General features: G+C 37.6%; 2 protein-coding genes across 2 annotated transcripts; both read right to left on the bottom strand.

The window, feature by feature from the left end:
• Positions 1-10,020: 10,020 nt before the first annotated feature.
• Positions 10,021-11,806, bottom strand: HOXA4 (homeobox A4). The gene is made up of 2 exons (XM_077809331.1): positions 11,239-11,806; positions 10,021-10,837 (listed from the first exon to the last, which is right to left on the bottom strand). The coding sequence occupies exons 1-2, from the start codon at positions 11,804-11,806 to the stop codon at positions 10,509-10,511; spliced, it is 897 nt and encodes a 298-aa protein (XP_077665457.1). The 3' UTR covers positions 10,021-10,508.
• Positions 11,807-23,494: 11,688 nt separating this feature from the next.
• HOXA5 (homeobox A5) lies at positions 23,495-25,207 on the bottom strand. The gene is made up of 2 exons (XM_077809330.1): positions 24,646-25,207; positions 23,495-23,873 (listed from the first exon to the last, which is right to left on the bottom strand). The coding sequence occupies exons 1-2, from the start codon at positions 25,205-25,207 to the stop codon at positions 23,623-23,625; spliced, it is 813 nt and encodes a 270-aa protein (XP_077665456.1). The 3' UTR covers positions 23,495-23,622.
• Positions 25,208-25,357: the final 150 nt, after the last annotated feature.

The raw sequence follows: 25,357 nt of genomic DNA, 5'->3' as shown, positions 1-25,357 counted from the left end.
GAAGCTTGATTTGGATCCACGCACACCCTTAAGCCTTTTCTACTGACCTTTGCCTCCACCAGCAATAACTCACCACATAAATGAACAATCAACGGAAATACCTTAAAATAAAATCCATCCTTTTTAACGAAGCATTCCGTCCTATCAGCTCGACAATAACCTTTCCATAAGGAACGAAAGCTGCAACCGAAATGGAAAGCTCTTGCAAGGGAGAGGGAGGGAAAAAATAATAGAAAGCAGTGCTTGCTCTGAACAGAAACTGGAAAAGCGTAATCACAGACGAAGCCAGCCCGGGTCTCCACTCCAAATGCCACAATAATGCGCTGTATTATGTGCTCACGTGGTCATACGTCAACTTAAATCCTTTTATTTGAAATAGGGAATCACTGAAGGAACAAGGTTTCTAAGCGCAGTCCTCTGATTTTTAAAGCCTTAACCAAATACATTAAGAAGAATTTAAAGAAAAAAATCAGGAACCGGAGATTATTTTTTCCCCCACACTTAATATTTCTTTACACAAAATCACATGCAAGGTAAGAGGAATTATTTTCATATTATGTGATTACAATGAACTTTTATACTAAACCTAATTAACTGGCATTTCCCAAACAAAACCGCCACGCTGATCTATGCTTAATGATGGCGTGTTTTGCAATCCAATAATAAAGTCAAACCTTGATACTATTATTTCAATAAGGAACTCCTTAATGACTTGGTTAGTCTCTAAGGTGCCACAAGTACTCCTTTTCTTTTTGCGAATGACTACTCTGATTACCAGTCTTCCCTACAGGCTTCTCTATATTGCTATTGTATAGCGCTTGCTTAACACCCACACTTTACAACAGGGCAGCTGTAGAAACTAAAAAGACCTGCAATTACCTGACAAAGGCAAAAAGAATCTCCTCTAATAATGTGGTTGATTTTTGTCGTTGTAACACCCTATGAAGAATGCGCCTGGCTTCAGAGTGGACGATCTGAATTTTGCAAAATCTTCTGGGACCTTCCTGTTAAACCTGCGCTTACGCATTTCCTATACAACTATTTGAGTGATGCACAAAATTATAGGCTTCTAAAGATGAAAAATTTAGAAACAAAATGATCTAACTGTCCAGAAAAAAAGGAACAGCCCTCATATACGTCCCCTGAGTTAACCTAAGAAATGACCAAGTTTCTAATCTGAATGAAGTCTTCCCTCTAAGACTTAGTTTTTCGTATTTACACAATCCTACCACAGACACAAGAAATCACAAGTTCAAAGAGCTCTTATAAAGATAGTTGGGATAAATAACATATTTCACACTTGTATTGTGCTACTGTGCCACTGTGGTGACTTTTACACTCTGAATTTCTTACCACCATTGTGCATTTTACAATATATCATTTGCCTCAAACCTTTCCCCACTCTAGCATTTTTACAGAAAACTTTTAGCTTACTTTTTATATTCTTTTATCACTTCACCAATACTTTATTGAAGATAATAAGATTGTATAAAAAGATTAATGTTATCTTCTACAGACTTTATGGTCAAACTGTATATAATAATCTCGCTTTGATTGTAAAGCGGAACATAAACGGTTATTGGAATTTAAACCCATCAGTAATAGTATAGACTAGCAGACATTCCAACAAAGTCAGCGTCACATTAAAACAGAAGAAGAATTTGCAATTTTTCTAATGGAAGTGACTTTGATAGCAGTAGAACATTTATATATTATCCTCACTAAGAACCTTGAATTTAAAAAAATCTGGAAAATATAGCATCTTAGACACACATAGCAAATGCAACTCCAGAACTCTAAGGCTATTTTTAGCTGTATAGCAGAGTACTACATTTAAACCAAAAGTGAAATTTACTAGGGATGGATTCATGGCTACTTTAAATAAAGTGATTTTAGATTCCATAAAAGAAACACATAAAAAAGTTCTTCTGCAACAATGCAACTGGAATTAATGGATAATGGAGCAGATGCTGAAAAAGCACAGCAAGTCTTCCTTGGATCTGTTGTAAAAAGTTATCGACTGCTTTGCGTCAAAAGCAGAAAGATAGCTTTAGAACTTGCAGTCCTGAGCAAATAGAAACTACAAAAGCAATAAATCACAATCATAAGTCAGAGGTACAGCTTAAACTTAAATGCCTTAACGCTAGCTATGGCTATAGGCTTAAAAAACCTATTTCTATGAACATCTTTATTAGTATTAATGATCAAGCTAACGTTAAAACTACAGTTTAACAATTAACATATTGTATGTCGTGGATAAACTAATTAATTATTAAGAAAAGTAACTTCTTGATGTATGAATTACTTCTTCAGGATGTGCTTTAGAAGAATGGGGAGACTTTCTAACTTTACCTGGTCCTGGACCGCAGCTGAAAATAATTCCCTCTCACCGGTTCTGGAATTCATTTTCTTTGGTCAAGTATCAAGATTCTGAGTTTTCAAACACAAATTCAAATGGATTTGAAAGTAGCAGAGGTTTGATTTGCCTTGCCATCCAACATATTGCTTTGTTCCTGGAGACTCAACATTGTTTTATTACCTCCATGATGTGGAGCCCTGAAAAGTTTGTTTTAAGAGCTGAAAACCTTACTTTTCTCAGAAGATTTACTATTGATTTTTTTATGCTTTGTGCACATGGCTTTGCGTTGAGATTCCAAGCAGCAATATCAACAAACAGCTGTTTTAAAATGTGTGCTAATAAAGAGAGTCCCTTTGTGACAGATTTGAATGCAAATATTAGTATTAATAGTCCTTTTAAGTGGCTACATAAGTAGATTTTGAAATATTCTTGCTCTCTGTCTACCTTTCATTGTTATGCTTATGTCACTAGTTAAAAGGTAAGACTATCCCCTTATGTGAATGAAGAAATGAAAACACTATTTGATATACCGGTAGACTTTTTATTTCCCTTCTCTCCCAGTTGAAATCGACAGGGCAAAGTTGTTTACCGATACATATGTGTTTGTTACTGATGAAGTTAGTTCAACTGAATTTTGACAATTCCTTTTCAGGTTAAAAGAAAGAATGCATTTAAAAACGATACAACCTATTTAAAGACATTTTTATTGAGATCGAGTGGAACTTGTGAATATATGGTTAATTTACAAATCACAATTATTTCTGGACAAAGGTATATATGTGGGGCATGCGGGAAAAAATTATTATTCTATTAAATAATGCTTTCTTTTCCTTTTCTTAAAATGGGAATGAATGGATATTTGCCGTGTCTCTTTGTAGGAAGGATTTCAACAGGCTATTAAATCAACACAAGCAGCCCTTGTAGCCCTATAATTTATGGCAGCCTTTAAAAGGTAGTAAACTACACTAATTATGTATCAGCATAAAAAATAAGCAGGTAAATCTGGCAAGAATTTGAAACAGTTCTATATAATCCTCTGCTACCATTGCCAAAATAATATTGTCACTATGAAGAGCATTACATGTATTTGTTTAAAAAACAATTGAATCATGAAAGAAACATGCACACAATGCAGAGAAGTCCAAAATATATAAAACACATAAAACCGATGCTCCTCTGGTGTATTTTCTGAAGCAAAAGCCAGAGTTTCTAAAATCAGAACATTTATTTTTATGTTCCTAATTCCAAATCACACAGGAGTCATTGCAAAACTACTCAAGGGAACCAAACAAAAAAACTACGAAAGCCACCCAACACTAAAATTGCTTCAACTACCTGTCTCTTGCTTTGAGACTTCGATTTTGGACGGAACTAAGAATGCCAAAGAAATTACCAACTTCTTTCACTCTTTAAATTACTTTGCATCTTTCCTGTTTCAAATGCCTCTGTGAGGACTGCTATTAATTCTGTTCCATATATTTCTTTGTCTGTCGAGACACTCGCATTCACCAGCCATAGAAGATGAATGGATTCAATCCGGAAAATTCCAACTCGGTTAAATATTTATCACAATAAAAATCTCATTGTAACAGCATTTTCCCCCACATATGCAAGCACTAGGAAATATGAACTCTACACAAAACTATCCCACGACAGATTTTATTTTCCGAAGTCCTTACCTCCTAAAACTTCTAACAGTGGACTGAATTGTTTCCTGCTGTTATCGCTCAGTAAATCGTCTTTTTCGGTGCACTGGAGTTCTGTAAATAAGCAACAAGCAAAGCCTGAATGAGAATCAGAAAGGAAGATATTTATTCATACAAAAATATTGTGTTTGCTTAATTCTTTTAAAAGACTAAAGTCGTGGATGTCTATAAAACTACTGAAGGGAATCCATTGATTGGTGTAATGTGTAAAAGATTATTTTATACAACAATAAAGAACACTGGTATCTGAACACGCCTTTTGTGGTAGACTGCTATGCCTTCTGTCTCCAAGTGTTTGGAAATATTGTCATTCCAAACTCTTGTTACATGAATGTATGCTTTATTTTCCTCTGGGAAACCTTTGCTTAGGATCATTTAATCAACAGCAGACATTAAACACAACTAGCGATGTTCTTCTCTGTTGAATAAATCAAGAAAGTGGTTCCAGTTTAAATGTAGGACATGGTATACTAGGATTTTTATTCAAGTACTTAAGGATTCCAGCCCGAATCTATTCCCATTAAATTCTATGAGAGTTCTGCCGTTGACTTCAATGAGAGCTGGATCGAACCCTTCAACTCTTTACTAAAAGCTGTTGTGGAAAAAGAAGAAGACGAAGCAGAAACATTTAGCACTTAGATATTGTAATTTTTTGTCGGTCTTATAATATTACAGACCCAAGAAGCCAATATTCATACTCTTCAAATATTTTTGGATTACATTTACTAAGGTATTTATCAGATATAATAACGTACCCCATGCATTCATTATTCTTAATAAAATCCTATGCATTGTGTCTTAAGATTGCCAGTAAATGTAAATGCTAATAGTTAACCAGCACGATTTATTAGAAGGGTGTCATCCGAGCCTTGGAAAATATTAAGTCTGTCTTGGGAGAACTTTTGGAGAAGAGATTTTGCTTTGCTAATTTAGTAGTTCCATAATTACTATAATAATTTGAAATTTGGTGTAGAATTACAGTCTATAGAAAATTATGCAATAATAGCTTACTGGGCTGTTTATTTCCCTTTCATAAATTTAGAGCTCTCACTGATAAAATATATAAACAAATTGAAACTTAATTTTTCCAGATAGCTATCTCCAGCTTGAATTCGGTTGCCTGCTGTTTTCTTAGCTCTGATATTCACATCATTCCAAAAAATACAGTGAGGGCATGGAGTGGTTCTATTTGATGTTAAAACTCATTCTTTAACCATTTTGATCCATAATCAATAATCATGTTATCAACTACAATAAAAATTGATCCGAATGTCTTGATTGGATTTACCCCCCTCCTTTAAAATATGGACTGTGCATCTGAAAATGGTGCCAACGACTTTCTGCTATTTATTTTGGAGCTATTAAGTTACACCACGATATTTTATACTGCCACAGTCCTTTAAACTATACTTCTTCTTGAAAGAGTTGCTAAGTAGCAATAAAGCACTTTACAAACGCTATGACTTTTTTTTAAATTTGTTGTTATCCCGAATTCTAATATTCATTGCGGCACTTTAACTTCGTACATAAATCGTTCAGACTAATGAGTCATAGAGAAATTTGCCCATGACTTTTCCTTTACAATGCTTGCTGCCTTTCCATTGCTTTTTGGCCCTGCATTAGAAGCTGGTGATTTATTAATGCCAGGGAAATTGAACAAAGCAGTCTTCCTGCACTGTGGTATCCAGCCTTCCACAGTGTGAATTAGAACATTATCAAATGTGTTTGACTCGGTAACACTTAATCACAAAAAGCCATAATGTGACCACAAAGCAGCTAAAACAAAGATTTAACATTTCTAAATATTAAACTTGCTAAGTAAATACTCAGCAGACTTCAACAAAGTTAGCACAAACAATTATAGTCATCAAGCTATAAATACAGTAAACACTAAATACTTACCAACATAGTCCCTACTGCTTTCTTAAGAAGTTTAGACTCTTTCAAGACAAATCGGGGCTTTTTAAAAAACTCAGATAGGAAGTTGAGTTTCACTTCAGAGAGAATCACTCCTAGTGAGACCTGACGGCCACAGATCCATTCCTGACTATCTGCATTAATTATTTAATGAGTCACGTGACCTTAAAGATTAAAATTTCAATATCTACACAAGAAAAGACGCAACACCTTTATCTACTAGTGCAGGGTTTCTGTTTTGCTTATTTAGGTCCCATTATCTCTGTTGTTTTTGACAGCTTTTCAGTTTCTTGGGAGATCATTTGAACATTAATAACATGTGCTTGTCTGCTATTGTAAGATCAGGCAGTTCCACAGACCTTAAATTAGCCATTTGATTCCGGATTTTTATTGTCTACAGCAGACTGTGTTAACATGCATAATTATAGTCCATCCCTCTTCTAACAGTTATTGCACATGATAATATGATGACAATACTGATACCAAGTATATTTGCCCTTTTGATGCCTTTAAAACTGACAAAGAATTGGTTCATCACAGTTTATCAACATTCATGTGGTATAGGAGGTCTGTGAAGAATTCTTTTGCCCTGCCATTTGCACATCTCGAGGGAAAGTATAATAAAGAGTTAAAAGAGAGGTTTCCTTTCTGTATTTAGGAAATACACAGTTAGTGGGCTAAATGAATGCCTGGCATAATTCCTTTGGCTTCAGAGATATTAACCCAAGCATTCATTTGAACCAGTGGGCCTCATTCAGGTCTTGCTTACATTAGTGACTTTAGTGAACTCAATGGAATTACATTGGTGTAAAGTAGTATACACTACGTTACAATCCGTCCCAGGGTGTCTACAATGGAGTAAATGTAACACCTTCTAGTGCAGTAACTAGGGTTAAAACAAGAATAAGACTCAAGCTCTCAATACTCTGTGTTCTATCAGTGATATACGTATCGGATATCATATTTCTCATACAACAGCAATACATCTAAAAGGATACATATAATTGTAGATGTATTGGAGTACTGTTTTCAACAATCTCACAAAGTCTGCAATAGGGTGGAGAATGAATACAAAAGAGAAATCCGGGTATATCTGCTTCCAAAAATCACAGAATGAACCCCCAATCTTTTTGTTTATTACTCTTCAAGTTGATTCATGTAATGGCTGTCATGGAATAAAATCACGGAGTGTCTTAAAGCAGAGATGCTAACGCAGAGATGCTGCCAAGCTTTCTGGCACCCGTAGTCTGTTGGTTTCAATGGGTCTTCTGGAACGAGTAAGCGCTCTTGGCGTGACTCGTGAGTAAGGGATTTCAGGATCGGGCCCATGATCAGACTTCTGGCTTGGAATGGAGGCTCCGGCTAGGGAGGGGAGAAGAAAGATGGAGTCTCTGACAAGCTTGTCAAGACCTCCACCTTCCTTCCTCCCCCACCCATCCCCCACCCATTTACAAAACCCAAGAAGCAGTCCATAGGGCTCAGAGTATACCAAAAAATGTCAGAGCCCTGGCTAAACGTTCAATGGAGAATGGGTATAGTTATTAAATACTGCGAGCTGCTTGTCACAGATGAGTTCCTTTTGTAATAAAACACCAGGTATATCAGAGATTGAAGTAGAAACTGGAAGGGAGACCTTGAAAAACTACCATTTTTCTTGGTGGGAAGGGGCGGGGGTTAACGGCTTGGCTCTAACTGTGACAATTAAAGTGACTCAGACCTGATTTTGTCTTTATTTGAAATATTGACAAACTTCCACCTTTAGCATTTTGTGCCGCTTTCCTTTGTGGCGAGAGCAGATAAATATGTGTGTGTGAGAGAGAGAGACAGCAAGCCAAAGAGAGACATTTAGGTCCAAGAGCTGGATTTAAAAGGATACTGTCTTTAAAGGTCAAGGGTTTGAAGGGTCAGTCTGCTTCTCTAAAAAAACAATTAATGGGATAGAAAATTTGTCCTTTCAGTGAACTCTTCTGGTTGCCCTAGCAAAGGCTGGACAATGCCAGAGTTTAAACTCTGCGATTTAATTTTCTAAGTGATTGTAACACTGATTATATCACACGAGAAGCATAGTAACACTCACATATCAAACACTATGCAGCTTTAAAAAGGGGGTGGGGTACAAATGAAAATTTACCTTAAATGATGATAATCTGCCATGTGATATTTTGCAGACCGGGGCTGATTCTCCAACAAGGCAGTATACATTTTTTTAGCAGACAGCCAAGATGCTGTGTCTTTACACATGACCACTTTTTTTTTTTCCAGGAAAATCCTTTGCGTCTTCACAGACTTTTTCCAAGAGAATGCCTTTCAGAACGGCTGTTGAATTACAAAGAAGTATTTATTGTAGGAGGTGATTAATGATACTCAGTAAAATTGCTATTTTCAGCGCGTGGTTTCATGTAGTTTTACGAAGGGAAAATAGGTTTATAAGCATAGTCTTCAGTAATAAATTATTCTCAATTAAAATATTTGATTTGGGCTTTTGATAATTTCTGCTCATTTGGTTTTAAAATAAATTGGAGGGAAATGTTCCACACAACAAACAAAACAAAGAGCTGTACGTTGCAGAGAGTGAGAGATACCAGCAGTTACCCCACCTTCAGATATATTCCGTTTCTTTTTTATTGAGGCAGCTAACATGGAAAACGTTTTAGGAATTAGTAAACAGCAGCATGGTAACGGAAACATACTTTTCAGGGTGGTTAGTTGTTCAATGTGAAGACAACCCTGTTTGCTAAATGTATTTACAACTGCCATAGCTTTGATGCTGAATATACTCTTCCAGTGACATGTTAAATTTTTCATTGAAATGGTATGTGTCCCTAGGACAGGCAGTGATGCTCACAATATTGTTGTGCCAACGTGCTTTCTTACTGAGTGAATTGTGATATATGTAAATAAAGGAACTAAATCTTTCTCGCCTTACTCACGTGAGAAGACTCGTCGACTCCAGTTTAGTACCTGGACATACTTTCATGAGTATGGCGAATAAAATGTGGCCCTTAATCTTTTTCTGGCAGAAAAACAGTGATAGAGTTTCCGCTTACAAGTTCTTCTGCTCAGTTAATAGGTTTCAATGTCAATGATAGTCTCGACAAAGTGATATGAAAATCCTTATAAATGGTATACATTTTATTGTAATAATTCCACCTTTGGTATATTTCTCAACATCGTTGACAATGAGAAGGTTAGTATGAGTTTGAAACACCTGAATACTGTTTTCCAGAATCATTCTGAACACATTTACCAGATTAAACCTCTGGGTTGTACCAGATTTCATTTAATTATTAAGGCTTTCTGTTTACACCAAATACTTTTAAAAATAGATGCCTTTGAAATAAAGAAACTTTTGTCACCCATACAGTTCCCCTTAATTCTTCATAGTGAATTGACAAGTCACAATAAATACCAAGTGAACGAATAAATAATGACTGGCCAGATATTTTTAAAGTGTATCATGGTTAGCTGTCTTAGTTCTATTACAGTAAATTAGTTCATTTCAGTTCATTGACTGAGTGTGAAAGCTCTATTTCTCTGTGCATAGGGTGGGAATAACCATATACATATAGATGAATAGACAGACTGAACCTCTGGCAAGGTTGCTACAGGACACAGCTCATCTAGGCAATAAATAATACATATACTTGTTCAAGCAGGTTCTATGTTTTGTGAAGGCAGGCAACTAACAGCATCTCTTTAAATTTGAAGGCAAACAACTGTATTGACAAGATTCATTACAGTTAAAACAATGTGATAAGCTGTTATTTTTAAATAATTGTAGTTATATCAGCAAAGCATAACGTTTAGGAAACAGCATTACATGAACTTGTGTTTGAAGCCTTTAATTTTTTTTGTACAGAGTATTCTTTATTACCAGTATTGGCAATATATACATCACACCAAAATTCACAAATTGTACACAAACCGAAACAGTTAGACGTGCCAGATATGAAGACAGCAACAGCCTTTAATATTTTTAAATAAATGCAATAGGAGACATGGGGGAAACGATTATATCACAACTACCGCAGTGGCTACTCTTAAAAACAATTAAATAACTCTTGTTACATTAAACATTGCCTGTCAGACTGTAATGGGACAGTTTTCATAAACTCTCCATGACATAAAATTTGGTTTCTTCTGTCTGCATATACTGGAGAATCCACGAACATTGCACGAAACAACACAACTCAAGTCAATGTCTTACACAAGTGTCTCACGAGTTATTATTTTAACTGTATTTTATTTTTAAAGTGTTATGTACAAAAGAGTCCTTCTTGGGTACAGAATTCATCCATTACAGCATCCAGCACTCTGTCACACTGAAGGTACAGCATATTTTCATAAATACAAAAGAATGAAGGGAATGGAACCATTATCTCTGTACAATGTTGACAATTTGTCCAGGTTTTGGTTTCAACATGTACCCTGTACAGGGCACGTTTCTTCTGATTCTGTATACAGTTGTTTTGGTCCAAATGGTCAACAACAAAAATAGGCAACTGAAAAAACAAATATAAAAATAATTATAGGGCTGATGAGTTGGGTGTTGACCCATCGAGTTGATGGTGGTGGCCCTGTGTCTGTGCTTTGGCTTGCTGACTAGCAGTAGAGGGGTTTGAGGAGCGCATCTTAGTGTTAGGCAGTTTGTGATCTTTCTTCCATTTCATCCTCCTGTTCTGAAACCAAATCTTGACCTGGCGCTCCGAGAGACAAAGTGTATGTGCTATCTCAATGCGTCGCCTCCTGGTCAGGTAACGGTTAAAGTGGAACTCCTTCTCCAGCTCTAAGACTTGTTGTCTGGTGTAGGCAGTTCGAGACCGCTTGGGTTCGCCTCCAGTGTAATTGGGATTGACTGAACACACACAAAAAAAAGCAATTGAACAGAATCATTATATAATAACTTGACACCAGGTTCAAATCAGAGACATAACTGCAAGACAATGTTTCACAGGCTATTGACAATAGGAAACAATTGAAGCGCAATAAAAAATGGTGATGGGCATTTGGGTGGAAGAAAAGCTTCAAAGGCACATGGCCCAGAGCCACTGGCAGGGCAATTAAATTTATGGGGGCTATAATTACTGCCCTAACGGTTTGGCGTCTCGTAAATCTCTCGATAAAGGACCCCGGATACAAAAGGTTTCTCACTTTTGCATTAGGAAACGCGCACACATAAAAACCCAACCCAACCTGCAGCACCTTCAGCGTCCTCCCCTCCTCCCCCTCGCCCTCCTCCCCGGCAGTCCCACTCACCAGTGCTCACATGGATCTTCTTCATCCAGGGGTACACCACGGGCTCTTTGCCTTTGAGGCCGGGCAGGCTCTTGTCAGGCAGGAGGGGGCACCCTGGGCTGGCCCCGGCCCCTGCGGCGGGGGCGGCTTCGCAGTGGCGCGGGGGCTGCAGGACGTGGCTTTGGAGCAGGGGCTGGGGCTGGACGTGGTGCCCCTTCGGTGGCGGAGGAGGAGAGGCCCCCGGGGGTGGCTGCTCCCGGCCCGGGCTGGCGCGGGCGCTGCTGTAGCTGTAGGGCGCCTCGGGGTAGCCGGGCGGCTGCGCGGGGTAGAGCGCCTCGGGAGGAGGCGGAGGCGGCGGCGGTGGCTGGTATCCAGGGTCTCTGCTGGGCCGCGGGTAGTAGTCGGGGAGAGACTGGCCCGGGTGCGCCGGGTGCTGGGGCAGGTGCGGCGGCGGCGGCGGCGGCGGCTGCTGCTGGTGGTGGTGGTGGTGGTAGGCGCTGCTGGCGCTGCTGTGCTGCGAATACTCCTCGCAGGGCGGGAATTTGGGCTCGATGTAGTTGGAGTTTATCAAAAACGAACTCATGGTCATTAATTTGTTGAAGTGCAAAAATACTAATTTTTCTCGCGTTGTCGTTTTTCTGGGCTCGCCGAGGCCCCGCCCCCTCCCCCCCTCCCCCGCCCTTCCTCCCTCCCCCCCTCCCCCCCCTCCCTCCCCCTCCTCCGCTCGCCGCTGTCAAGTGCCGGCTGCCAAAGTTTGGGCCTCCCCCCCCCCCCCACAACCCGAGCGCAGACAACACACACACAAACACACACACACACACACACACTCATCACCACCTGACCGGCAGGGCCAATTGCTGCGCTGTTTGCGGACCCCGGATCAGGAAATGGAAAGATGGTGAGTGCCGGAGGAGCCCAGGGCGGCAGCCGTAGCAGCAGCCCAAAGCGTCTCCTACCCACTTGGGGAGAGAGGTCCCAGCAGTGGTGAAAACTTGCGCAGCCAGAAAGGGGAGCGAAACCCGAGGCGCATCCCAGTATCCATGGCACCAACCACCTCCCCTAAACCCGCAGTTCGACCAGATACCTCTCACCCGGGTGGCCTCGGACTCTTAAAACAGGAGAACAAGATTTTGCTCAAAGCCACGCGAGTTTGAGCTTTGCTACTGTGATTGCTGCTTATTGTGGCCAATTATTTCCCCCTCTTCCCTGTGGAACGGAGAGAGAGACCTAAATTCGGCGTTACCAGTCGCACATTCATCCTGGGCACAAACATTGTCTTTCCTCTAGCTTTTTTTTTTTTTTTTTTTGGGGGGGGGGGGAAGAAGAAGAAGGAGAGGGGAGGAAAGATGGGGGGAGGATCAGAAATCAACTAGAAACTAAAATGTAGTATGCAGGAAAAGAATTGACATTGCACAATACATTAAATACAATGACAATAGTGTACAACTCTCCGTTTCAAAATCACTTGATTTAGGATTGGGCATACATTATATATCAAGGTGGAAATGAGACTGCTAGATCCTGTGAAATAGAGGCCAACTAATTGCAAATCAGTATTTGTTTCTCTATGATCTGTCCCCAGAGCTTTTAAACGTTGTTATTGTATGATAATTTAGTTATTTGAGAATTTTTTATCCCTTTGTAGATTGAGAGCTGTGATAACATATAACTAGATTCGGAAGTTGATATAAAAGGGGAGAAAGGGCCAAATAGATTAGTTAGTGGTGCTATGTGCCATTAACGAGAAAGAAAGAAAGAAAGAAAGAAAGAAAGAAAGAAAGAAAGAAAGAAAGAAAGAAAGAAAGAAAGAAAGAAAGAACAAGAAATTCCAATAAAATGAAAGGACTAACTGGGAATATTTCTTTCCGAGTGAGAGCATTTCCCAAACTACAAATTTACGATTCGGGTTTTTGTTTGTTTTGGGTTTGGTTTGGTTTGATTTGGGTTGGGGTTTTTAATATAGGAGAATTCACTGACATCTTTCACAAAGTAGCCTACAATACTGAAATTAGAATGCAGAAAAAACTCTATGACTTCTAAATTGCTAAAAATTAGTCTGCTAACAATATTTGCAGCTCAGGAAGGAAAAGAGGCAACCGCCTGACCGTAGGTAATTGAAATTTGATAGTTAAACTAATTACACTATTATTTTAAAATAATAAATTACTTATTAATCCCATCTGCTGTTGTGTGTTTGGAGTTAATACTGAACTTTTTAAAATTTATTTTATATTTTTTTTGGTTGGTTGGTTTATAGAAAATCGAATACAAATATTTCCCAGCCTCTTCAGGAGCATTGTTCCTGAATGGATAGTCTGACCTTCGAGAATAGGAAAATGCATCTAACTGAATATATAAAGCTAAAATTTTGGTACAATTTAGATCTTTTTCCTCATAGTAGCTATCATGGCTTGAATTCAGATTGTTGTTTTTTGCAGTTTTATAGATAACAGTATATAAATATAAAATTATAATTTAATATATGTTAGGTCTAACTAGATACTTACACACGTATACTGCATTAATTTATATTATACACATATAAATACACATATATTGCAGATCATCTGGTGTATGTTTGAACATTTCCAACATACTGTGATACTTACATAAACAATTACTCATTTTTGCTAATATCTAATGTCTAATTTGCAGAGTTAAAGCACATTTACTTACTCATTTCCTACTGAACGTCTGTGCAACTTTTTAAGTGATGTGAAAGATACCTTTCTCTATTTACTTTATATGTAGAAGAAAATATGGTTACACAAACCCCATACGCATCTAACATCCACAACTATTCATCACAACAAATTGTTGTATACACAGGAAGGACTAGATTGTTTGGAGACTATTTTTCTGCAAAATCCAAATATCTATTAAAACAATAAAGCTAACCGTACAGTGTGGCAAGAAGATGAGATTGTTAGAGACCAACAGTACGTTGTTTTCGGCGCACAGCTGTACATTCATACACAGATACAAATATACGTAGGCGCGCATAGTTGCTTTAAACTGGGTTACCCTAAATATTATCCTCCTAATATAAGGGAGCTCCTTAATTATCATGTCCAGAATACTGCAGTAACTACCGTACTTCAAAACCTCAAGTAAAATACAAAGAAAGCTGGTACCTTATTCTGTATGCTGAGTGTTGTATTCGGAGAGCTTCCCAGGTTCTGATTAATAATATTTACCGTGATTACACTTCAAAGGATACTTGTTCAACTGTACTTCTTTCTACTGTGTAGCTGTGTTTCTCAGTGAAACAGAAAATAATACAATTTTGCACGCGATTGTAAATCTACAAGGTGACCTCAGCTGCTCAGATGAAGCCTGTTTTTCCTGTGGTTCTAGCAGCCTGTGAAGATGTGCTTATGCAGGATCTCCAAAGGCCTGTTCCTTGTCTTTGTGGTTTTGTTATCATAAACAAGAACCCAGCCAAGACCACCAAGTGTTATCTTACACACGGCCATTTCGACATTTTACTGCAAGATTTATGGATGTAATAAACAATCTCAGAACCATCCTCGGATATTTCCCGTTACCCAACTTGTAGCACCATCCCAGCTTTAAAAACAAACAAACAAACAAACAAACAAATCAAAAACAAAACAAAAAACCTTTATTTTTAATTTAAAAAATCAGACCATATATCACTTGCTTAAACAATTAACATATGACCAGAAGTTTACCAGCTTAACCTTGCGATAGACGCGATTGGGAATTCACTGAAACGAAGTTGATAGTGCGATATCTAATCTTCATGCACCAACAAGCTCCAATCTCATGCCTACCCAAACAGTCTAACAGAGTTCTCGTGAAACATACAAGCATATCTGCTGACTTCCATGCGCGCGGATAAAATAGTTTTACAACAAGACTTAAAAATAATAATTCAAGTACACTTTTTAACGTGTCCATGCACCAGAGAGGGTGGACAGAGAGAAAGACTCTCGAGCAGCCTGGCTTGAATCTGATTTGAACCATTTTGAATACATTTAGCCCCAGCTTTCCCTCTTGAATGCAACCCTGTCCCAAGTTTCAAAGTGACCGAAAAGTGACACCGTGTGCATTTTGTTTCTTATTAATCTTACACATTGACAGTCTTTGTTAAACAACAAGGCGTGCCCTTCACCAGCCGACATTTTCATATTTGTTAGACGCGGTGACCTGAAGTTCACCTCGGCCTTGGACTTAGTTTTTCTAAAAGGTCTATAACAGTGTCTTTTAGATAGCAGGGTGCTTTGCCCAGGTCACTACTTCTAAGGGAAAATTAAAAAAAAAAAAAATAGCGGGAAAATGTAAACGTTATGGAATGTATCAACTGTATCTCTCCTTTCTTCTCTGGGAATCATAAAGCCCACAAGACAGCTACTCAGTTTAACATTTGTTAGCTATGAAACTAACATGCTAAACGGTTGCTTTAAATAGTCAAGATTGGGGCAATGGTTGAATTTTTGCCCCCAAGTTCATTATTTTATAAAGCGATTACTTCACTGGCACTGTATATGTTCTAACAACTGGATGTTTGGAGTGATTTGCTTGCTCTATACCGGCATGGTTAAATAAACACACACAAAATGTGATGTGTGTTAGAATTTTAAATGAATGGTCTTTTGACCAGACATTCTACACCAGAGACCAGTGTGTGCTGCATTCAAAGAATGAACGTACAAAGGCAAGGAATCGTTCATCTCAAATTAATAACTGCTCTGTTTCCCTTTTAAAAAAGGAATCTTTTAAACAATAATTGAGATAAGTCAATATTTATTGAAGTTGCAGTTGAACTCTAAAAATATTCTCGTTGATATTTTTATTTTCAATTATGTTGAATACACGGATTTGCATCAAAATAATTGTTTTGGTAAGTAAGAAACTAGATTTCAGTTCCTTTATTTTGTGTAATTTAGTTATAGTAACAGCTTTTCGGTCAGGGAGTATCAAAGACTTGTTATTATTGGAAACAATCTGCCCACCATTTGTTAACAATATATATATATAAATGGTTATATATTTCAGGTTACTACCAAGACTTTCCTTTTTTCAACAAACAAATGATCTAACAGTACAAGGTAATATATAATATCTCAAGTGGGGGAAACGTTTTTTTAACCCAAAATATGCAATCTGATTATCTTATTACAAGTTGGCAACATCAGTATTTGATGAGCAATGTGTACACAGTGTGTAATGATATTTATATATTTCCACACTGCTGTCATATACAAGCGGTGTAGGCATAATCTCCAATAATATCTCTCAATGATTTGAAATCAAACAGCTCACAATTTATTTACAACTCCTGCTTTCTGCAATGATCCACCAGTATCACTGACAAATAATTCATTTGTATCCAGATAACTAGGAATATCGTACAATCCATGCCTGTTTGTTCTTAATTCAGCTAAACATGGATATAGATGAGGTACTTTTTCCCAACTGACTTCCTCATTATAACCTCTCCCCCATTCCCCAGACCTTTTACATCTGAATATTTTGGATAAACTTTCCCTCCTAAACAAAGCACTGCTTCAATATCATTTCGACCTGTATTTATGTGCTACACTGTGTATTTGGTTTATAATTACCTTCCCAATTTCTTTTTGTAATACTGTGTGTTGCTTTTTATTGACATACTTAACTTCAGAGATAAATCTTCAACACTGTTACAGTCTTAAAGACAAGAAAAATTCTCAACAATTTGGAAAGTGCTCTTTACCCAAAGAAATTCAGCTTAAAAATACTGATACTTGTTTAACTATAAATTTCTGTCTGAGAGTAATTCCAGAAAGCTTTGATAGCCCTGGAAATTATGGAACTGTATAGCGCCGTCAGGTTTTTTTTCAGAATAATCTCTGTTAGTATCACAAATCGCCCCATAATTCTGAATTTTAGATTTTCACCCTCGGACTAAAAATATAACCTACCATATGTCCTGCTTAAGTACAGTTTAGTGCTTACTACAGAAATTATAGTAAAAAGAAGAGGCTGCTAGGATCGCCACGCACGTTAATAGATGGATTACATGTCTTATCTTCCTGACATTTTGAAAAGTGAAAAGTCTTTGCATTAAACCTCTTAAGGAGATTATTATATTAAGGAGTGTGAAACATTTTGTTACTTGACCAGGATATTTAAGAATACAGCTAGGAACGCGTTTTGGTGTTCCAGAGTAACATGCATGTTTACCTGGTGCATCTGAGCCGGAGATATTCAGACTCAAATGTGGCTGACAATTCAAGATGAAATACAACATGTATTACTCCTGAAAAGAGGAATTTTCTATCCTTTCCTTGGTAATTGAGGTCATTCAACCACTAGAGTTCACCTGGAGTCCATACTGTGATACACGCTTAACTCAAAGCTATTTTATCTTTTGTGCTGATAGTCAAGATCTCGACTATAACATTGACATCAAACTCTGTCTGGGCGAATGACTAAGAGTGGTGCAAAACGTAAACTTTTGACCCTCAACTTTTTGACCTGCAGTTGTAACGCCCTAACCACAAAGATATACAAAAGCTATGCAGCTTCTTTTAGGAGCAAGGGACTTGGACTGTTTGTTTCAATGGTTCTGATGTTTTCCCCCTGCTTTTTAAGCGTGGGGTTTTTTTTTGTGTTGTTGTTGTTGTTGTTGGGGTTTTTGTTGTTGTTTGTCTGTTTTGAGAAAACTGGATTTTTTAAAAAAATCTCTCACGATTGTAAAGTGCTGTTAAATCAGTTTGCAAACTCTTTCGCCAGCGTTGGAGGGACTAGATTAACTGAAAGACGCTATATGGTTACAATTGCAGGTGAAAGTCTGGTAAGTTCTGGACATGGAGTCGGAAAGAATGTACTGTATAGCACTGGGGGAAAGATGTAGCTGTATGTTGATAAGCACTTAGTCATTTCGCCTTTATTTAAAAATAAAGAAACTCTAATTGTTTGTGAAGCCTTGTCTAGGCAAACGAGTTGACTGTGAACTTGGTCTAAAGCGAGCTCTGCTGGTGATTCCTAGGGTGTGCAGATTTATCTTTTCTGCATTTACTTAACCTGGCAGTGAACTGCAAGGGCTGCCATTTGTTATCCAGAGACAGACTTCACCTCAAGCAAGGACTGTTTCACAAAATTGCAATAATTACCCAATAACCTTCATAACAAATATTATTATTGAAAAGACATTTTTTTGGCTATAGGACAGATTCCGTATGTGCACTATAAAAGGAAACCTTTGCAAATCTTGCACATTCTGCATGTCATATGTACATATGCAGCTATATATACATATGACTAAGATGGTTCATGAGTGTTTGTTTTCCTCCGAAATATTAGTGAGGATGCTTTCATTTATAAAGGAGAATACTTTCAAATATAAGCAGGCTACTGTAGGAGTCATAGCTTTGTACTGTTCATAAAAACTCTAACACTGAATTGTGTCTATCTGAAGCTTAAAAGAGAGAAAAAGGTAAGGGGAAAAGAGATTTCTTAGCTTGGTCAGAAGGTTTATTTAATTATGTATTTAATTTATTATATCTGTATTAGCTGTGAGGGGAAAATACATTCCTTCAGGACGTACGATTGGAAATCGAAAATTATGATCAGCCCATATGAATCTGTTATAGTCAATTTCCCATAGAGCAGACAGAAAACATTTGTGTTCTCACCCTTCTACAGACACACCCTTACTAAATGTAAGGAAATGGGAGAATAGTAATTTCGCTATGTTTAATAATTACTACTTGTGCAAGGCTCAGACAAATCTACCAACCTAAAATTATTTGACTTTCACAAGACATGTTATACTTATAGTTTAGTGAAAGTTAAGACTTATAAATTACTAGGTATATGCACAAACGGGTTGCCTAAACTTTAATTAGCCTTATGCTTGGACACGACACACTACACTCAAGTATTTCTTTCAAATGAGTTAGTAAATTATATTTTAATACCAAGTAGACCACCACTTACGATGATTTCTGTAAAACAAACTCAGGTGCACTGAGTCCAAAAATACCATAGAAAAATAATATGCACAGAAAAGAACTAAATCTTGATTCCAAATAATCATTCTCCATGAAAGAACCAGCCCCTTCCCCTCTGAAGACAGGTTCTGGGAAAGGTTTTAGAGTTTTGCGTTTTGAAGGTATTGAGTTTTCCGTTCCAGTCTGGATTATAAAATCTTAATGCAATTCTGTTTTAAGAGGATTCAAGCTGTCATAACTTTGAAAGGGTGATTCAAGACTAGAAATACTTTAAAGTTGTAGTAATTTTTCAATCAACTTTATTTTGTGTCTCAAGAGTGTGTCTCGTAGTTCCTTGCACAATGTGCGTGTTTATATATCTGCAAATATTGGGATATTTTCACAATACCCAAACACATCCACACTGTATCTTATATATAGCATGCTTGAGAAACTAAAATTCAAAGGAGTTCATGTTGGTAGCAAATTATTTTACTTCCTTCACTGATAATTCACAAGCTCAGATGACATTAAGGTCCCTTAAAATAGAATTTAAGTATATTTGCCTTGAACTTTGTGCCAATTCTCACAATGGAGCTAAGAAACTAAGATATTCAAACTATTATCTTTAGTTTTAATCTATGAAATAGCAGAAATAAGGGCTTTTTATTCAGAAAACAACCAACATATGAAAGAAGTCAAAACTTTGAAACGAGCGTAAGTTTGATTTTTTTCCCATTAAACACTGCCTGGGTATTATGACATATAATTACATGTATTACTATGAAATATAACTTTGCTGTGTTCCTGATACTGAATCTGTTATATTCGTGTAACATGAAACTGCCAGCTGTTTGTTATGGGAATTATTCTAGTTTGTACTTTGGCTATAAAGTGCAATAAAGAATGCACTTTTAAAGTCTACCTTTTTTCTATTTTATTATAGCAATGATATGCAAATAACTTTATTTAGTGTTCATAGAAAGATACTAAAACACAAAAGTATCTCAAACTTTTTAATCTTATGTTGGGAATTAACTCAAAATATTAAAAGTTTGTAAACCTACCATATCTTTTGGAGTAGCTCGAGGAGTTAACCTTGACTATATGATAGTGTTTTATCAATGTATACGCTTGATTATTTGAAAAAATTTTAAAAAAGCTAGAATGAATTTTCTATTTCATTCTTAGACCTTGCAAAGGTATTATGTTATAAAGGTGCAAATAATAATCTTCATAATTCTCTTGAACTTCTAACACCTTTCTGCCATTTTGATAATAGTTTCAGCTAGCGTATATTAAGAAAATTAACAATACTCAAAGAGAAAGGAATCTAACGAAATAAAGCCAGAAATCATCTAGTGACAAACAACTCAGTTCTTCTTTAATCTCGAATTTATGGCATGTCAGGAAAAACAATATCATTGCACTGCAGTTTTAAAGAACTCTGTTGAGTCTGGTGTACTGGACAATGACCAAACCTTAGTTATGAAATAGATAGATAGATAGATAGATAGATAGATAGATAGATAGATAGATAGATAGATAGATAGATAGTTGTCAAAATTTGTATTTAAATCCTGTGGGCCTAATCCTTCAAACCTTTACTCAACTGAGTAGTCATCACCCCAATAGTCCTAATAGGTTCAGTGAGACTACTCACCTAAGCAATGATCTTATGAGTAAGGATTTTCAGGATCTGGCTCTAGTTCTACAAAGAAGGAGAGAGACAGAGAGAAAGTGAAAGTTCCTTTCGCCCTTTCATTCAGCCCTGAAAATTCAAAGACTAAAGTTAAATCCGGCCATAAAGTTTACTGCTGAGTAATCACACTCTGGTGAGAATAGTCTACTTAAATAAAAAGAATGTTGAAGTAAACACGCAGCTGGGGCCTACCTCACAATTGCCAGCCAGTAATATTTGTAGCTATGAAGAGACGGGTTATTTACAATTGTCTATAACCTGGTCTGTATTTCATAATTTGCAGCATTGTGACTTGCAATAGCTTGTATTAACGTTACAAGTTACAGTCAATGTGTTCCCTTAGAAAAAAACAGCGGAAATACAAAAAATGTATACTGTCTCTGGAAAAAGGTATAACAAAGTTGTAAGTGGTTATGAGTGCCCGCACATACCACGTATACACATATGGATACACAGTCATATAAATATAGCTATCTATACAACACAGAGCAGTAAAGAGGAATCCTAAACAGGAAAATTCAATCTATGCCATTTTAATGCTTGCTTTGGTGTGCAAAGTATTTTCCAATCCAAAGATTACTACCACATCGGCACACCTACAAGTTACCATGCCTCTATAAGGCACTTCTCAAATAATATCAATCCATGTAATTCCCTTTTTAAAAAATCGCTGCAGTATTTACTCTTTGCTAAACAAAACCTTTCTAAACTGGAAAGTCTATGGAGCAAAGGAAGTAATTATCTTTTGCAGTAGTCAAAGTAATTAAAGTTAGGCCTCAGAATCCATCTCTGCCAAAGACGCTTGTTGTGGTTTACTTTGATTTGATTGTTAAAATATCGAGCTAGCTGCTGAACTTTAGAATCAGAGAGGGGAAAACTTTTTAGCGCAACCTGTATCCTTACTAGATTATTCTGCATTTTTGTATTCAATGTGACAGTCCTGAAAGGATCGAGCCAGAGAGAGTCCAGTTCGCCACTGTACAAATAAACTTTAAGGAACTTGTGCATAAAACTTACCTTGACTTGTAAGGAGCCATTTTTCATAGAATACTGAGAACTTGTGATTTGGATACTTCTGTACCTAAAACTGACAATTTGAATGACCAGGAGGCACACGTAGCCTGCAAAAGAGTCAAATGAAGTCCAGCGTCAGCGAGATTATATGTTATGTGGTATATAATGTTGGATGTCAACTCCCCAAAACCATAAAACTTACTTTAATGGCACCACGTGACTTTTTATAGCCAGTGAGCCTATCTGTCTGTGCTATGGATGATTTTACGATCTAATTCATAGACAAAACCCTATTCATTTGGCACCCAAATGTCATATAGCCGGAACTGGGGCTTATAAAGTTTACTGTTTTATAACTTTTAAGGGAAGGCATCAGTGTAACCAGTCAGTAAATGTGCAAATCTCTAGTTGCTCTTAGAAGCTCAGAAGAGTTAACCATTCAAGCTCTGATGGGGTAAGTAACATTACATTTATAGAAAACTAATTGTAGCGAAAAAACAAATATCTTTAAAGGGTGAAAAGCGGGAAGGTGGCTATAGGGTGTTGTTTATAGACGCAAAGATCTCTGATGTGGCTGTCCTGCAAATATGCTTAATTAAACCTCACGAGTAATTATATAGCAAGGTAAACACGCTCTGGGGTTGGGAGTGTATTTTAACAAAGCACATGTTTTTCAACAATCACCAACCAGCTACCAGTTTATTCACCCACAGAGAGTGTTGATTGTGGTTCTGCAATGCAGCTTTCCACCTAACGAGAAACCATTAAGGAGGAACTTATGGTCAAACTTTCAATTAAAAGGATTGGAGTCGGAAAATTGCACTTGTATCATTTGCAAAATATAGCATAAGGTCCTATCCAGGTAAAATATTACAAAAATCTGCACTATTTAAGAAAAAAAAAGCACCAGATCAGGAAGTACAGCTTCAAAATCAGATCACGAAAACTTACAATAGAAAGTTTATTTATTTATTTTGTCTGTTTGTTTCCAGTCAGTTTTTTTAAAAAACAAATACAAAAAAAAGCAAAAAAAAGAAAAAAAAAGAAAAAAAGAAACAAAGAAAGAAAGCTGATCACAGTTTGCTCAAACAGCCAGACTTTGACTATATTTGTAACTTTGTTCACAAAAAACATACATTACTGATGCTGCGCTTAATAAGAGCCACTTCTAGGAGTTCGTGCAAAGAGTCATACAAAGGCACAGCAAGGACATACTGCTTGGAATCACAGTTTTCGTCACAGATTCACTATTCACTACACGTAGGACAAGTTCAGTTGTATTTCATCATTTCACCTCTACAACAGAATTAATTACACAAGAATTATATAGGTAGTTTGAATAAAAATATTTTAACAGCTTGGAGCTATACAGTTATTAACACTTAAACACACATGCACAGTTAAGCAAATTGAGTGCAACACATAACATTTGTACTAAAGGAGGGGAATTCTCTCTCTTTTTTACAGTTACTTCAAGTAACACAGCTCGCTTCATATAAATAAGTTAAAACATCTAAATTTTCAAGACAAAGCCATTCAAGACAAAGAAATGTATGGGAAGCAGATCTACTTATACACGCGATATAATGGTAAGAAACAGGCTCATGATTAAAAGATGAATTAGGGCGACAAGAACAAGGTTTCTTCACAGAAGTAACACAAGGAAGTTTTAGAAAGTCAACTTAGTACTGACATTATGCGCAGGGTCAACTAATACTGCTCAGTACTTTTTAATTGATCAATTTCTTAAGGACGAAAAGCCCCTCCTGCAGCTGCCATGCTCATGCTTTTCAGCTTATTATCCTTTTTCCATTTCATTCTCCTGTTTTGGAACCAGATCTTTATTTGTCTCTCTGAGAGGCAAAGAGCATGTGCTATTTCAATCCTTCTTCTGCGGGTCAGGTATCTATTGAAGTGAAATTCTTTTTCCAGCTCCAGGGTCTGATATCGGGTATAAGCAGTCCGAGCCCTTTTTCCTTCTGGTCCCCCTATGTTGTCTGTAACAGAAAAGTGAATGATTTAGTCTCTCCCAGCGACCTGCTCCTGTATTTTATAAAGCAGCCCAGAGCATCAGTAGTACCGTTATTCTTGGTCCTGTTTTTGTTTTTGATAAATGCTCAACAAGTACCACCTTTTCTGTAGACATTTTTAGAAGAGTAAACCAACAGAAATCCTGAGCTAAGCTGATGAGTGCATTGTGGATCTGAGGCTAGGTGGGATTTCAGAGATAGGCAAGCAAAACAAGGACATTCAGATCTGTCACAAGATTTAGTTTTAGAATGCTTTGTAACTAACAATATCATTCCTGTTTCATAATGAGAAGGGGCATGGCAGGTTTTTTTGTTTGTTGTTTTTAATTATAGAGCAGAAGGCAACCACATAGCCTTCCCATACCCCCCGGTCCTCACCCTTAGTTCTTTATTTTTTTTTTCTGACTTCCTACCAGTGAAATCTCCCATTCTCACTATTTTGCTAAACTCTTTATAAATATATATTAGCTAAGCTGTTCCACTGGACAGTCCTCATAATAAATTACACACCGTAACAAGCACTATTCACATTTTCCCACTTCAGATATAGCTCTGCTCCCCGAGTTGTGTAGACTTTGTTGAGTTAGGATTGCTACATTTACATTTTTAACGTGCCTACGAAACTGTCGTTCCCCACCGTGCAAGCACAGGGGTCTGATCAGGCTACACACTCTCATCCACCCAGCCACTACGCATTTTACATTAAAGCCTCTTTAAAGAAAAGCAGGGTATGCTTTACCATGACTTATGTGCAGTTTTCGCATCCAGGGGTAGATCTGGGGCTGTGAAGGCTGAGCTGTGCTTTGGTCATTCTGGGCACTTGCCTGGTCGCTGCTTGCTGGGGTGTCATCCTCAGTGCCAGACGACGTGCCAACCCCCTCTCTGCTTATGTGAGTGCTGCTGCTGGAATTGGACGAAGTGCTGGTAGAGTTAGCTATGGAGTTTTTCACCCCGTGATGACTCTCGCTGACAGGCGAAGTGGCCACGGCGGTACAGGGCAGAGGGTCAGGTGGAGGCGAATGTGAAGACGTTGCAGGTTGGTTATACCTGGGCTCTGTCGATGCAGAGGTGGTAGTGGCTGGGTAATTGCGAGATCTTTCATTGGCACCAAAGTGGTTGGAAGCTGAGCGCCCAACGCTGAGATCCATGCCATTGTAGCCGTACCCGTACCTGCTGGAATGCATGCTCGCTGAATCCCTGTATTGCTCGCTCACGGAACTATGATCTCCATAATTATGTAACTGGTAGTCCGGGCCATTTGGATAGCGACCGCAAAATGAGTTTACAAAATAAGAGCTCATTTGTTTTTTGATATGTGTGCTTGATTTGTGGCTCTTGGTCGTTTTGTGCGTCTATAGCACCCTTGCACAATTTATGATGAATTATGGAAATGACTGGGACATGTACTTGGTTCCCTCCTACGTAGGCACCCAAATATGGGGTACGACTTC

The sequence above is a fragment of the Eretmochelys imbricata genome, chromosome 2 (assembly GCF_965152235.1).
Source record: "Eretmochelys imbricata isolate rEreImb1 chromosome 2, rEreImb1.hap1, whole genome shotgun sequence".
Lineage (NCBI taxonomy): Eukaryota > Metazoa > Chordata > Testudines > Cheloniidae > Eretmochelys > Eretmochelys imbricata.
Note: the sequence above shows the minus strand (reverse complement) of the source record. Positions and strands in the feature narration are given on the sequence as shown.